General features: G+C 40.6%; 2 protein-coding genes and 1 non-coding gene across 4 annotated transcripts; all 3 read left to right on the top strand.

Annotated features, from left to right (window-relative positions):
- Positions 1-3,488: 3,488 nt before the first annotated feature.
- Positions 3,489-4,375, top strand: LOC111300428 (uncharacterized). The gene has a single exon (XM_022896059.2). The coding sequence runs from the start codon at positions 3,667-3,669 to the stop codon at positions 4,192-4,194; it is 528 nt and encodes a 175-aa protein (XP_022751794.1). The 5' UTR covers positions 3,489-3,666; the 3' UTR covers positions 4,195-4,375.
- A 1,152-nt stretch (positions 4,376-5,527) lies between these two features.
- On the top strand, positions 5,528-5,611 carry TRNAL-CAA (transfer RNA leucine (anticodon CAA)). The gene has a single exon. It is a non-coding gene; the product is annotated as a tRNA-Leu (tRNA).
- LOC111300427 (uncharacterized) lies at positions 5,578-7,255 on the top strand. Of its 2 annotated transcripts, none has more exons than XM_022896058.2 (2): positions 5,578-6,073; positions 6,426-7,255. In XM_022896058.2, exons 1-2 carry the CDS (start codon positions 5,872-5,874, stop codon positions 7,076-7,078), a joined length of 855 nt encoding a protein of 284 aa, XP_022751793.2. In that variant the 5' UTR covers positions 5,578-5,871; the 3' UTR covers positions 7,079-7,255. The 2 variants fall into 2 exon arrangements, with proteins under 2 accessions (XP_022751793.2, XP_022751792.2); XM_022896057.2 differs by lacking the exon at positions 5,578-6,073 and adding an exon at positions 6,096-6,279.
- Positions 7,256-16,255: the final 9,000 nt, after the last annotated feature.

Here is a 16,255-nt window from a genome sequence, read left to right as displayed (position 1 = left end):
AAAATTTTTGGTTCTATGCTTCTATTATTGAAACCTTCGGAGCTCATGTCATGGAAGACAGTGCAAAGTCTTAAATACTTGGAACCCACCCACTTCATGAGAGGCAGAGGCAGTACCTGCAGATTTTCACAGTGGCCCCGTGATTGTGAAGAGCCCCAGCTGCGTGTTATAATTAGGTTTCAATTAATGGGGTGATAAAAAAAAAATCTGCCATTGTGAAAGCTATTCTGAGCTCTGCAAAACCAAATGCAATACCCCAGAGGCACAGAGAGCTTTCATGTGCCATTAAAAGCCTTGTTCCTGCTGCTGCTATGGTTGATGAGCTTGAGGGAGGATTAAAAGGTACTTTCATAGAGATTAGATTTAACTCACACGAGGGAATCAACATTCAAGGTCGATCAACTACTGTTTTTTAATAGCTATAACCCTGTTCAGTAGTCAGAGTTGGATGTATAAGAATTCCAAAGAATTTCCCCCCTGACAGGATTGAGAAAGACCCTGCACCAACCGCATGGCCTTGTAATATGGGAAGAACACATCTTTTTAGGGAAAAAAATGGATTCCAACTCAAGTAGTCAAAAGAGAAGGAGCTTAATAGGTTCAATATCTGATTTGATATCTTAATCTGATCAAATAAAAAAAAGTACAACCAAACCTGTTTACCAACTGATTGAGCATCTCTTTTTTCTCAAAGGTAGGGCACCCATGATAGAGAAAATGACCATTGCTGGCCTTGAATTGGGATACACCCATGGCTTGGGTGAAGGGTAATTCTGAGTTTCCAAGGTGCCTTTTTTGAGAAGCTAGGGAACATCCAGTCAACAATTGGTGGTGCTGAAACTAATGAGCCAAGCACAACGGATAAACATTCAACAAGAAGAAACGATTAATAAATAAAATGTGTAAAGGCAAAGAGGGTGGGTGGAGTTAGTAAAGTGAATGAGGAAGAAAGGGACACATCTTTAATTTCTACGGCCTTTTAAATGATTTCTCTAATAAACTTGTTCTTTTTTTGTGGACCCAAAATTAGAGTCAATAATTTTAAATGTAATACGTAATATGATAAAAAATAATATGAATAAAAAATAAAAAATATAAAAATAATATAATTTAAATTTTTGATAAAAATTTTAAATAAATTTAATAAAATAAAAATATTATTAATAAGTGATTGATTCAATCGGTTAAAATTATTTTTTTTTATAAAAAAATTTTGAGTTCAAATCTGATCGATGATCATTTGTTAAAATTATATTGAATGTAAATTTTATCCTGATTTGAGAGATTTAACAGCTTATCTACTAAAAAAAATTTTTTATAAAAAAAATAATATTTTCATATCAATATAAATTATAACATATAATTTTTATGTAAAATATGATATTAATTCATAAATTATTAATATTTTATATGATATAAATATAATAATTACCAATTTTACCAAACCATGCAATTTGCAAAATCGGCTATATTCCACAGAGAACAGAATAATCTAGATCCCTACGGTTTCAACATATACTATCAAACAAGCCGGCCCTGGTAACTCAAATGAACAAAGAGTAACAGTTGCATTATGCGGTAAAATTCAATTCAACTCCATCAAAGGATATATCATTTATAACATCACCCTGGTTGTTTTGAGCAAAATACTTTAGTCCTAAGAATGGAAAGTGAACTATTCACCTGGGGAATAACTCTCCTTGTTGGTAATATAATTCAGCAAATGCAAGGTATATATATTCTTAGTTTCATTTGAATCCGAAACTTAATTTCATTGGTTCGTAATTATTAATGGCATTCAATATATCTAAAATTTAAATTTCAACAGCTAAAGTCCATTTTTATCCCTAAATTAATATATTCTTTATTAAAAAAAAAAAAAAAAATCGAGGCTCATCCTTACAAAATATGGCAAGAATCATCATAATTGTGAAGTTTAGTATATTTTCATTTTCACCAGAGTAAGAGTAACACCATGGCCCATCCTTGCACAATATGACACTATAGTTTTTGAGCCCAGTTCATTGCTAGTTAAATGGGTCATATCAAGCCCAACCCCTTAGGCACTTTTGTAATGGGTATGGTCTTCTTGAGGGCCCTTTGCATTTTTTTTTCTATGTATCCAAAAATACAAAAAACATAATCACTTAGATTTTATATTATTATTTCCCATATCGGTGGCAATTAGCTTTCCTTTTAAATTGTGTTGAGTTGATCAAATGATTTTGACCCTTCTTTTTTTTTTTTTTTTTTCATTTTTAAGTTTGGATCTAAGCTAGTATTGGAATTGGATCAATGGTTTTTATAATCAACCCAAGTTGAACCAAAAACTTTTTTTAGCAACTTGTGTAAGTATTCATGATTTTTTATCAATACTTGCCACATTTTCATTATTCAAAACTTGATGAATCATAACCCATTTTGGTTATATCCTTTTGTTTGTTTATGATAATGACTTTTTAGAAACATCAAATTGAGTCCAATAACATCTAAGCAATTTAAGTTAAGCTTAGTCAAATAATAATATTAAGGACAAAAAAAAATCCCTTGCCATTTACCCATAACAGATTAATGGGTATGAGTTTTTGTTCCAACATACCATTACTCAATGTCAAAACGGCATCTTGATTGGATAAGAATCTCTTACATAATCCATCCAAACCAATAAAAAGCCAACATAATTAAAAATTCAGTTAAAATAACCAAAACAAAATTATGAACTTTATCATTTTATTTAAATAAATTTTAAAAATTTTAATACATTCAAATAAGCCCTTAATATTTAATTTTCATTCAAATATTAACTTTTAAGTTATATCTAAATAAAGTCTTAATCTTTAAGTTATATTTAAATAAAATTTTAATATAAGTAAATTTACAATTGGATACAAATTAAAAGATAAAAACTTTTTAAAATATAATAAAAATATAAAAATTTATTTAAAAATAAAATAATTCATATATCTTTTAATGTTTTAACAAATTTGATTCAACTAGTGGCACTAACAATAAAAAAAAAATGAGAATCCAAAATGGTTTTGAAATTGTAATATTTAGTTTTGTTTTTTTTTTATTCGGTTGGAATTAAATTCAAATATGATATATATATTAAGTTTGAATTGAATTTCAAATCAAAAAGTAAAAAAAAATTTAAAAAATTAAATTGAATTATTTATTTTTTAGCTTTTATATATATTTAAATTTTTATAAAATAAAATAATTATTTTATATATAAGTTTATTTAAATACATTAAAAAATTATATTAAATGAATATATAACAAATTTTAAAAAATTAAATATCAATGGATCAAATTGATAAATTTCAAATCAAATCAAATTAAATTATATAAAATTTAATTAAAATTAAAAAATTTATAATTTTATATATTATCTTAAAGATTCAAATCAAATTCAGTCCGATTTAATCCGCTATTACTTCTAGCATACACAATTTTGTTCAAACTCAAATACTTATAAAATAGTAAAATACTATGGTTCAATTACAAAGAAATCCCAATCCCTAACGGACAAGAATTGAAAGCTTACTATAAATACCCTAACCGCGTTGCTGGTAGTTAATTTCGCCATTGTCGTGAGCTAGAAATCAGAGCATTGCTATTCCTTCGTCTACTCTTTCCCAAATTTTTTTTCCTGTCAAAAATCCTATGGCAACCGCGATTCTTCGCACCGAAGACTGTCTCCGTAATCGGTTCCGTCTTGAAACCCTGAGCGTTGACCATCCTCTGAGATCTCGTAGAAACCCTAACCCTAAGATAACCAAACCTAAACCCAACAACGATTTTTCCAGCTCTCGTCGTCGAAAGAGGAGTTCTGTAGTGTTCCAATCGAATAACGGAAGGCAATCCGAACCCATGGTGGCCAAACCGCCTGGGAAGAATCTGGTGATGGGCCAGGTCAAGATCCTGAAACGTGGGGAAACGTTGACCGCCTCCCCGGAGAAGACCGATCGTGGAAGGATACAAGGATCGAGGGGTGAAGAGGAGTTTGATTTGGCGTTGGGGTCGACGAACCGGCTGGGCCCAGATCCGGAAACGATGCAAAAGCAAATTAAGCTTAAGGAATTCAAGATTGGTGGCGGACTTTACGCCGGTTCTGCTTCTTTCTTTTCGCCGCCGCCCAGTTCTCTTCCGGTCCCTGGGTTTTTGGGAAAGACCGCAAGGGCATCCTCATAATCGTTCCGGCGATCATCAAAGCTGGATTTCGTACGACTCCCATTGGGAAAATCCGGATAGCCGAATGAGCTTTGGGTTACCATGGAATTTCTTGCTATTGACTCTCATGTTATTCCTTTATTTTTTCAAGAGGAAGAGAATTGAGTGGAAGCAAAGGAATGAGTAAAAGAACTTTCTTTTGCGTCTTTATCTCCTTGATTAGGTAATCATTTGTCGATTGAAAGAAAGGAATTAGGTTTTGTGTTGTTTTTCAACATTTCTTACTGTTAGAACGTGTAAATTCTTTTAATATTTGGTTTCTGTCAAGATTGAAAATGTGTTGTTTTCATAGGTTTAGAAATTAGAGGATTTCAGTTTCTTATATGTATCACCAATAGTCACTTCGATTTGGTGTAACTGTTAAAAATTTTAATAATGCAATGATATCGTAGGCTTGGAAGAGAAGCTTGGTTCCTTTCTTTGAATTGTTCATTTGTTCGCTGGTTTTTATGGTTACCAGCACACTGGAATGCGTTTGAAATGGTATGGCGGATGCTAGTTGCTAGTGGTATCGGGTGATCTCTGCTTCTATGTGTGACTTCAATTTGTTATACAGGAGAAGGAAGAACGTTGAGGAGTAAAGCCGGGAACAGAAGCTTGCCTCGCAAACCTTTGCCTACAATGGAGGTTCAGATGTGGAGGGCTCAGTCTCAAAAGGCAGTTCAGACGGGAAAGGTGACTCCATGGGTAGTGGCACTGAAGATGACAAGCTTCGAGAAGTTGATGGTGATGGTAAAGAGCATGATTTTGATTATAGTAGAAGAAAAGATGTGATGACAACAATGGTAGTAACTCGCAATTCTTCAGATGAAAAGGAAAATTTGGGCGATGAGAACACTGAGAAAGACATGTCCATGGGATCACAATGGCATAAGAGATAGGCTGGTAATGCTATCCATCCTGCTGTGGGAACTGGAAACTTGGGCACAAATAATAGATTGAGGCAAAGGCCAGTCAATTAACTCTGCCGTTGGCACTATTGTGCCTGATTCATAGGTGATATCTCGTTAGATAATACAACAGTGGCATATCAGGTCTCTAAAACTTGCTTAGAGAATTCCAACTAAATTTTGTATGCGCCTTTTGCCTTTGCTGTCTTTTCATGCATGTACTTGTTAATGATCATCTCTAACTCCGAGCCCATTGCCTCTACCCCATGTTTACTCTTCATTTGAAACGTTTCACATTTAAATGAAAAATAGCTCAAATGAAAGCTGTTAGGAATGGGGATGGGTTACATAGCTTGGTCCACTGGAACCTCATTTATCAAGTTTTGCCACAATCTTTCACACAAGTCAGGATGGCCGAGTGGTCTAAGGCGCCAGACTCAAGTTCTGGTCCTCGAAAGAGGGCGTGGGTTCAAATCCCACTTCTGACAACATTTTCTCAATCTGACTTTAATTTGGCCCAAAGCCCAAAAAGTGACCTAGTTTTTGTTATTGGCAGAATGGTGACTGAACAGAAACCCGAAATATAATTTACAGCAAAACCAAAGCCCAAAATTTGACCGAAACATCAATATCCACGTCAAACCAAAGCAACAGCGAACCAAATTCTTTACGTGGTCTGTTGTGGTCTCAAAATTTCAGTTCTGCTTAATTATAGCCGTTTTTCTGAAACTAGGATTTTGTTGTAAACATGGCAACAAGCACCAGAGAAAGTCGGCGTAGGAAAATCCTTGAAAGAGGATCCGACCGCTTGGCTTTTATTATGGATCAAGTCCAAGGTCTGGATCCTCACTCTTATGACCAAACCGACAGCGACCCTCCTCCGCCGTTGGTTCTCCACGATCAAGATCCACCACCCAACTTCTCATGTCAATCCTCCGCCGCCGCCGCCGGTACTTTATTTCTTCTCCTTTTATCCATTCCAATTTAAATATCTTTTCAAGTGTCGTTTTAGTTTATCATGTCTGGATAATTGGAGGGGTCAATAAAGGATCAATGGAATTACAATGGTGGCAAAAATTTGCATTGGGGAAAGTTAGTCAACGTCTCGTTTCAGATTTAGCTTTTTGGGTTCTTGAAAGCATTGGACTTGCTTGTTGTAAGCGCCATTAAATACCCTTCATTGATGTCACCTAGTAATTGAAATAACGAACAAAAATTCTAAAGATGCTAATACTAATGGTTTCGTTGTTGGATTCCATGTTCTTTTTGACTAATTGTTTTTAGATTTGTGCTGATATGCAGTTTCCCCTTGTGCGCATGATAAAGCCTGTAGTCCTGTGTTGCCAAAACAGGATCCTAGTTTTGATGCTGATCTGAGTCGTACCGGAACTGGTGAGGGATCCATATCGCACAGAGGCAGGACAAGCGTTGAGCCTTCAAAAGACCCTGCCTTGGATGCAAGTGATGAAGCAAACTCATTGCCAGTTCCATTGGATGATCAAAGTTCATTTATTTCTACTTCAGGAGTGGTACAGCGTTCACGGCAACAAAACTTTTTCACTCCTAAGCAAATAAGTTCTGCGATTGATGCATCTGAGAAGACACGCCTTTTATGTTCAGCCATTGTGGCCGTTTTAGTTTTATTGTTACATTTTGGATTTTCTCTTCTAGGAAACAGATTCTTAGGAACCATTATTAGCTTTAGGCTTCTTTACTTCATTTTGTTGACCGATGTAACATTGGTGATCTTGCGACTTCTTTTTGCTGATGGCGGAAGTTCCCAGAGAGCTATTGGAGAAGTTAATAAAGCGGCTTCTACAGATGACTATAGTTGGGCTGAGCAATTAAGCAAGACTTTGGAGGTAGGATTGGTAGCACAGAAGGTGATTGATGCAGTGTTCATGGATTGCAGTGTATATGCAATAATTGTCATATGTGGCCTCTCCTTCACATAGCAATTCAGCAAGCATATTTCTGTTGATTAGTTTCAGGATACGTTAGGGTCTTATGTTGTATGTTTTGGCTCCCCACTGAACTTTCCAAGTTGAATAGATATTCTTTCGGGTACTTGCGAGTTATTTTTTGTATTTCAAACTATCTTCAATGAAGTGTATTGGTTTGCATTTTTGTAATTCTCACACTGCAGGACCTTAATTAATTTACCAGATGCTAGGAATCGGAAATCCTGCTGTAAGATAAGCTCTTGTTCTATTATCATATGCTTTAATCATATCCTTTGTTTGCCCCACCGCAAATGAACAGACATCCATTTCCTCTAGATCAAGGGGTTTTAGGTTCATCCAGGTGTCACGGATCTAAGGAAGAGTCTTGAATCCCACATCAAACATAATAAGAGGGTCATTGAGGTATAAAAGGGTTCACACCACCTCCGTCTTGTGAGGCACCTTTTGTAGGACAAAACCATGAGGCCAGGGGGCCAGAGCGGACAATACCTCACAAGGGTGTGAACCGTGACGGTCAGGCTGATTCGGGATATCGGAAGGGTGAATGCCAGGGTCTCGGAGTCGCACGGGTTCGGAGCTTGAGTCTCGACCGGTGACAAGTGGTATTAGAGCCAACCCTATACCGTTCGATCCACGTCAAGCGCCTCAAGGGAGATAGGCAGGATGGCCAGCCTCCGTGACGAGGGCGTCACGGAGGCTGGGTGCGAGAGAATGTCACGGACCTAAGGAAGAGTTCTGAATCTCACATCGAACATAATAGGAGGGTCACTGGGGTATAAAATGGTTCACACCACCTCTGTCATGAGGGTCACTGGGGTATAAGGCTGGGTGCGGGAGAATGTCACGGACTTAAGGAAGAGTTCTGAATCTCACATCGAACATAATAGGAGGGTCACTGGGGTATAAAATGGTTTACACCACCTCTGTCAGGAGGGTCACTGGGGTATAAAATGGTTCACACCACCTCTGTCACACCACCTCTGTCTTGTGAGGCGTCTTTTGTAGGACAAAATCGTGAGGCCAGAGGGGACAATACCTCATAAAGGTGTGAACCGTGACGGTCAGGCTGATTCGGAACGTCGGAAGGGTGAATGTCTGAGTCTCGGAGCCGCACGGGTTCGGAGCTTAAGTCTAGACCTTTGACACAAGTACTTTGAAAATGGGATTTGGTCTTGACTTGATATTGAGCAATGATCTTATAGATATTTATGCAAAATGTGGTGAAACGGACAGGGCTTGCATTGTCTGATAGAATGATTGAGAGAAATGTGGTTTCTTGGACAGCGCTCATATGTGACAAAATGGTAACGCCAGAGAAACATCGTCACTTTTCTGTCAAATGGTATCTTCATTTGTTTAACCATATCAGTGTACTTTTTCCATGAATTTTAAAGCTTGTGGGATTTTGAATGTTCCTAAGATTGGAATACAGTAAGTTTGTATTATCTGGTTTTGAAAATGTCTGTCTGGTGGGAAATTCAGTAGTTGATATGTATTCAAAATGTGGAAGTATCAACGAAGCAGTAATGATGCTTGGTTCCATAGAATGTAAGAAAATGGAGAGATCCCAGATGAGTACACATTAAAAACCATGTTGAAAGCTTGTAGTCGTCTTGGTAAGATTGGGGAAGGATCAGTAATTCATGGTTTTTTATCACTAGTGGATTTCCATGTTCAGGTAAGGCAGTTATTGCAGGTTCTCTTATTGATTTGTATGTGAAATGTGGGAACTTGATTAAGGTTCGAGGGCTATTTAATCTAATTGGAAAGAAGAATGTGGCATCTTGGAGAGCATTGATTCTGGGATATGCTCAAGAAGAGAAATTGGCAAAGGCTATCGAGTTGTTCAGGCAGCTTAAAAATAGCAGCATGATGGGCGTTCTGTCAAGTATGATGGACGTGTTTGCTGATTTTGCACTTGTGGAGCAAGGCAAGCAAATGCATATGTCACGGGCTTCGACCTTAGACTCAGAAATCGTGCGGTCTTAGGCTTGGAATCTCTTCTTTTATGCTTAAGTCAACCTAAAACACAAGCGTGCAGGCACTATAACAATGGGAAGGGCTGATTACGCAAGTTAAAAAGAAATGGGATAACAAGACAGAATGCTAGAATATGCTGTATATTCACTGAAACAAAAGTGTTTGATGGAGTACAAATGAGGGTGGAGCATCCCTCTATTTATAGTTGAGGCTCCAGCTACACTTAATGGCACTATCCCTAGAATAAAGGCTAAAATCAAGGGATTATACAGGTTACAATCAATCAGGATTCTAACTCCTGATTTCAAGCGTTAACCAAATCTGCCAGGAGGCTCCTGCTGATCCTGAAGCTTCCAGAAGCTTCACTTGCGTATCTAGCACCTTGGGCCCTTCTGGATGTGGTACGGGCAGCCTGTATGCCAGGCCTTAGTCTCACGGGTTGGCCTGCAAGCTGGGCGGGCGTTCTGGCCTCTTCTCCTAGGTCTTGTGCATAAATACCCGCTAGCACGCCTGGTCTGCAAGCCTCAACCTTTGGCTCACGTGCTGGTGCACCTGATATGCCTAGCGCGCTCGCCCAGGGCGTGACATTCTCCCTCACCTGATTATGCAACGCCCTCGTTGCGTCTTCTGCATGGTACTGCCTGATCTGGTCCCCGAACTGCCATAAGTCATCTGTTGGTTCCCAGCTCACCTCACTGTCTGAAAGTCCCTTCCAGCGCACCAAGTACTCTTATCTTGGTTGATAGTTCTTTCGTCTCACCTCCAGGTCAGCTATGATGCTGTGGACCTCCTTCTCATATGAGACCCTTGCTTCCAATAGGGCACGATTTGACTCTGCTCGTCCTGGATCTCCCTCATCCTCATGAAACGGCTTGAGCATGCTCACATGGAACACCAGGTGTACCTTCAGCTTGGACGGTATATCCAGCTTATAGGTAACCTTGCCTACCCTCTTGACTACTCGAAAAGGTCCCTCATACCTCCAGACTAGGCCTTTGTACAGCCCCCTGTGACGCATAATGGGATGCAGCTTCACCAACACCAAGTCTCTAACCTAGAACTGCATGTCCCGCCTATTCTGGTCTACCCATTTCTTCGACCTCTTTGTCACCTTGTGTAGATAGACTCTGGCCAAGTCAGTTTGCTCCTGCCATGCCTTGGCAAACTTGTATGCTGCTGGATTCAACCCTGTATAATTTACAGTAATCGAACCGGGTGTTAGTGGTTGTTGCCCTGTCACAACCTCAAATGGGCTCTAGTTCGTTGCCTCGCTCCTTTGTAAGTTGTAGGAAAACTGTGTAACATCTAGTAGCTTTGGCCAGTCCCTTTGTGTGGCACTCACATAGTGCCTGAGGTAGACCTCCAATAGTCTATCCATACGCTCTGTCTGCCCATCGGTCTGCAGATGCATGCTGGTCGAAAAGTTCAAGTCTGACCCCAACAGCTTGAACAACTCAGTCCAGAACCTGTCTGTGAAACACCCGTCCCAATCACTAACAATGGTCCTCGACACTTCCCGGTACTTAACCATGTTCTTTAAGAACAATCGAGCTACCTCCTCGGTTGGGCACTCCTTGGTTGCTGGAATGAAGATTCCATACTTGAAAAACCTGTCCACCACTACCATGATGCTTTCAAACCCTTCTGCTTTGGGTAGATCGACTATAAAGTCTAGAGAAACACTTTCTCATGGTCGCTTTGGCACTGGTAATGGCTCCAAGAAACCACCTGGTTTCTTGAGCTCCACTTTGTCCTGTTGGCACACAAGACAAGTCTTCACATAGAATTCCATATCGTCCCTTATGTACGACCAATAGTACCGATCCTCGATCAGTGCCAAGGTACGGCTCACTCCGGGGTATCCAGCCTACCTTGAATTATGACATTCTTGCAAAACTTCCTTGTGGAGCTTTCCGTGCTGTGACACAAACAGTCTACTGCCTCTAGTGTACAATAAACCATCCTGTATCCAAAATCGCCTAGTCTTACCTTGCTGGGCGTACTCTATAAGAGCCTTGGCTGTAGGATCATGCACAAGTCCCTCATAGTTGGTTAATGGCAGCAAGGTTAGCCTTCTTGCTCAGGGTATCTGCCACTAGGTTCGCCCACCTCAGCTTGTACTCTATCTGAAAGTCAAATTTCGTAAGAAAATCTTACCATCTCGTCTGCTTGGGGGATAACTTTTTTTACGTTTGAAAGTAGCTGGTCACCACATTGTCTGTCCTAACCACGAACCCCGACCCCAACAGGTAATGGCACTAAATGCGCAAGTAGTGCACCACTACAGTCATCTTCTTCTGTTGGACCATGTACTTACGTTCAGTTTTATTCAGCTTCCTGTTCTTGAACGTGACTGGACGTTTTTCCTGCATCAACACGTCCCCTATGGTAAAGTCTGATGCATCCGTATGCACCTCATACGACTTGGCATGATCTGGCAAAGCCAAGACTGGCTCTTCAGTCACAGCCTGTTTCAACCTGTCAAAGGCTTCCTGGCACCCTGCGCTCCACTCCCATACTCTCCCTTTCTTGAGCAAGTCAGTCAATGGCATGGCTATTGCTGAGTGACCTTTGATGAAGCACCTATAGTAGTTGACCAGCCCAAGGAATGATCTCAACTCAGTGACCTTGGCTGACGGTTGCCACTCCAGGATGGAGTGCACTTTGCCTTCATCCATGTGTATCCTGTCACCTCCCACTATGTGGCCTAGGAACGGGATCTCCTGCTGGGTGAATGAGCCTTTCTCCTTATTGACAAACAGCTTGTGCGCCCGTAACACCTCGAATACCTGTTTCAAGTGGTTTGCATGCTCTCTCAAAGTCTGACTGTAGATCACAATGTCATCCAAATAAATCACAACAAATCGATCAAGGAACGACTGAAGTACCTTGTTTATAAGGGTGCAGAATGTTACTGGGGCGTTCGTGAGTCGAAAAGGTATCACTAAGAACTCATACGAACTATACCGAGTGACACATGCTATTTTTGGCTTATATCCCTCTACGATCCTGATTTAGTAGTAGCCCGACCTCAAATCCAACTTGGTGAACCACCTTACGCTCCCAAGTTGATCGAACAAGTCCGTAATAAGTGGGATAGGATACTTGTTCTTGATGGTCAGCTTGTTCAAAGCTCGATAGTCTATGCACAACCGTAACGACCCATCATGCTTGTGCTGGATTAGAATCGATGCATCATATGGTGCCTTCGATGGCCTGATGAAGTCAGCATTAACTAACTCTTTGAGCTGCTTCTTCAACTTTTCCAACTCTGATGGGAACATTCGGTAAGGAGCTCTAGCTGGTGGCTTAACCTCGGACACCAGCTCGATCTTATGGTCCACCTCCCTCTTAGGTGGTAACTGACTAGGTAGCTTTGTGGGTATCACATCACTAAAGGTCTTCAGCATCTTTAGCATCTCCAAGGGTGATTTGATCTCCTTCTCTCTTGGCTCATCATATTTCAGGACTACTAAGAAGGTGCCTTCTTCTCTGCTTATCATTTTGGTAAATAAGATGGCTGACACCACCCGTAACCCAACTCCAGACCCATTTTTCAATGGCACTAGGCATTGGCACCGTGCATCCAAGATGCAAACACAATCGATAAAAGGCACAATGAGGGCGTTAATCCGAATAAGGAAATCCAACCCAATCACAAACTCATAGTCATAAAGGGGTATTACTTTTATGGTCTCCTTGCCTTTCCAGTCTCCAAGCTACAACTTCACTCCCCGTGCTACTCTAATGGTTGAAACCTTCTTAGAGTTCACTGTTTTAATGGTACCAGTCCCTTTCTGCACCTTTAGTCTGAGCTTCTGGGCTCCATCTCCTGAAATAAAAAGATGTGAGGCACATGTGTCTACTAGTGTGCTCACCTTCTGACCCGCAACCATCAGATTCATAAATATCAAGCCCTTTGGCTTACGGTACCCCTTACTCTGGATAACATTGAGTACCAGTGACCCAAGCTTTACTGCTCCTGACTCTGGCTCATCGTCAGACTCCTTGTCTACAACAGTCATCTTACCTTTCTGCGAGCAATTGCACGCTATGTGGCTCCCTCCACATAGGTAGCATGCTAGTGGCTCTCGGTCCCTCTTTGCTTTCCATTTACCTGCTAGTGGTTTCCTCTCGCCATCCTTGGTTGAACGGTTTCGGTCTCCATCTTTGGACTCCCGATCATGGTCCTTCCCCTTGGACTGCTTCTTTCGATCCCTATCGTCCCTATCCTTACCCTTAGGCTTAGAAGACTCGAACTTGTTCAGAGGCTTGAACTCTATCAAGGCCTCAACAGCAGTCATAGCTTTAGCCAAGTCATGAACTCCCCTCCGTTGTAGCTCATGCTTCACCTACGGCTTCAGCCCATCCATGAAAGCAAATAAGGCATCCTTTTCACCTAGATTCAAGATCTGTAGCATCAGTTCAGAGAATTTTTAGACATACTCTTTTATGTCCCCTTGCTGGCTCAGCCTGCGTAACTTTACCTGCACCTCATCATCGACATACTCCGGGTAAAATTACTCTCTGAACTCTTTTTGGAACTCTGCCCAGGTTTCAATCTTGGAGCTCTCACGCCTGACATCATCACACCTGTGCCTTCACCACAATAAGGCTACATCAGTGAGATACATAGCAGCAGTGCTTACCTTTATCACCTCGTCTTGCATGCCCATGACCTGAAAATACTGCTCCATACCCCATAGGTAGTTGTCTACTTCTTTGGCCGCCCTAGTCCCCTTGAACTCCTTAGGTTTAGGGACATCCAATCTGGATTTGGACACTCCAATAAACATGCCATTCCCAATGGCAGTTTTGCAAGCAACGAGCTCACTGGTAAGCTCCTCCATCCGTGGGCGCATGGCCTCCATGCCATCTCGCAAGGTCAGCACTTCAGCCTTCAAGGCCTCATTCTTTTGGGTGATCACGTCTATGCTTTTGTTGAGAGTAGCTTGTAGCTTACCTTGGATCTCCTCCCCCATGAAGTCTAGCGATGTAATATGAGTCTCTACTTCATCAAGCTTCTCCCCCATGTCGCCCATGGTCACCTCCACCTTGGCCAGCCTACCGTCCATGGTAGACCAGATATCTCTTGAACTGGCTTTCCAACCTCTTCCACGCCCCTGCTCCTGGGCCTCTGGTTATTGGTTAGCAGCGTCACTTTGGGATGCCATCTCCTCAATCACGATCTAACCTGCATAACACAAACACGCAAAATCGAACTTGCTTTGATACTAACTGTCACGAGCTCCGACCTTAGACTCGAAAATCATGTGGCCTTAGACTTGGAATCTCCTCCGTTATGCCTAAGTCAGCCTAAAACGCTAAAACACAAGCGTGCAGGCACTAGAACAATAGGAAGGGCTAATTACGCAAGTTAAAGAGAAACAAGATAACAAGGCAGAATGCTGGAATATGCTGTATATTCACTAAAACAAAAGTGTTTGATGGTGTACAAATGAGGGTGGAGCATCCCTCTATTTATAGTTGAGGCTCCAGCTACACTTAATGGCACTATCCCTAAAATAAAGGCTAAAATCAAGAGATTATATAGATTACAATCAATCAAGATTTTAACTCCTGATTTCAAGGGTCAACCAAATCTACCAGGAGGCTCCTGCTGATCTTGAAACTTCCAGAAGCTTCACTTGCGTATCTAGCATCTTGGGCCTTTCTGGATATGGTGCGGGCAGCCTGCATACCAGGCCTTAGTCTCACGGGTTGACCTGCAAGTTGAGCGAACGTTCTGGCCTCATCTCCAAGGTCTTGCGCACAAATACCCGCCAACACGACTGGTCTGCGGGCCTTAATCTCTGACTTGCGTGCCGGTGCGCCTAACGTGCCTGACGTGCCCGCCTAGGGCGTGACACATGCATATATACACTGTTACGATTCCTTCTGGTTCGAGATGCAATTACAATAAAAAATGATTAAAAGATTTAAGTTGAGCTCGTAACTTGCTTAGCTTTTCGAATCATATGCTGAGGAGAAGGTCCTAATACCTTCTCCATCATTTGATTATAATTTTCATTATGGAAATTTGGATGTGCCTGCAAAATCTCTTTCAAACAACGTCGTACTTGCAGCGGTTAAAATTGGTTGAAACTTGAAATTTTGGTACATGCCTAAACCATATCTATATGAGTATCACTATACCCATTAAAAAAAAAATACTAAATGCTCCAAGATTCTCTTTGCTTTTATCATGGTGTCTGACTACTAAATGGGGAGAGGCGGTGAAGACTCTCGATTTCTGAAAAGCCACTTCATCTACTTATGAATAGAGCAAAAAGTAAGCGTAAAAGTTGAAACATTCCAGGATTTTTTCTTTTTGTCTTGTGTTGTTCACTTTGCATTGAGATCATAAACTATGGTAAATTATTTAGTATAACCAAGAGCAAGGTAACTCATCAACAGGAAGAACAAAGACCGGGAAACACTCAAACATGCTTTGAAACTTAGTATTTGGTTTAACAATTTGCTAAAGTTTCACCTTGAAGACCAACAAGTTATCTTGAAAACCGGACGTGAGAACTAGATATTCGAGTGAAGCTTGGAATGCAACAGGAGAACTGCAAATCTTCTTCCTTTCTCTTCTGAATTTCTTCCAATTTGATTCGAGTGATCATCTTTGGCACGTTGTGTGCAACTCAGGCCTAATGTGATGGTTTCTCTGCCTGTGCCGTACTTTGAATTCCCTGGCTAGAAACGAAGAAATTATGACCTTTTTTAAACTCATGGTCTAGACTTAGGTGAGAATGGGATGATGTTTATATATAACATGACTTTTTGATGGAGTATATATTCATACCCCAAGTACATTTATTGTTCAAGTGATCTTTGAGCATGTGAAAAGCCAATTAGCTTTGCTGATTCAATGGATCGTAGTTCTCTTCTCTGTCGCAAAGTGGCCCAGTAAATTGCAACTTTGAGATGTTGGATTGCAAGAAGTAATCCCATTATTTACATAAGTTTTGTCATTTCCTCATCTTTTTATATGCCAAATTGTGTCCCTATCCATAAATGGATATAGAGCCAGAATCAAGATTAGTAACCTGATGTCGACCACTTCAACTAACATTCTTGAATACAGAATTATTATGATTTTGACGGTTTGACAGGCCCACCTTTGAAAAAGAAGCATGGCCATGGAGGGTGGAGACATCCTGTTGCCAGGGGCATGACGAT

Source organism: Durio zibethinus, chromosome 18 (assembly GCF_047325235.1).
Source record: "Durio zibethinus cultivar Kanyao isolate XHJ-2024 chromosome 18, ASM4732523v1, whole genome shotgun sequence".
NCBI classification, from domain to species: domain Eukaryota; kingdom Viridiplantae; phylum Streptophyta; class Magnoliopsida; order Malvales; family Malvaceae; genus Durio; species Durio zibethinus.
This window is presented reverse-complemented; position numbering and strand designations above follow the sequence as displayed.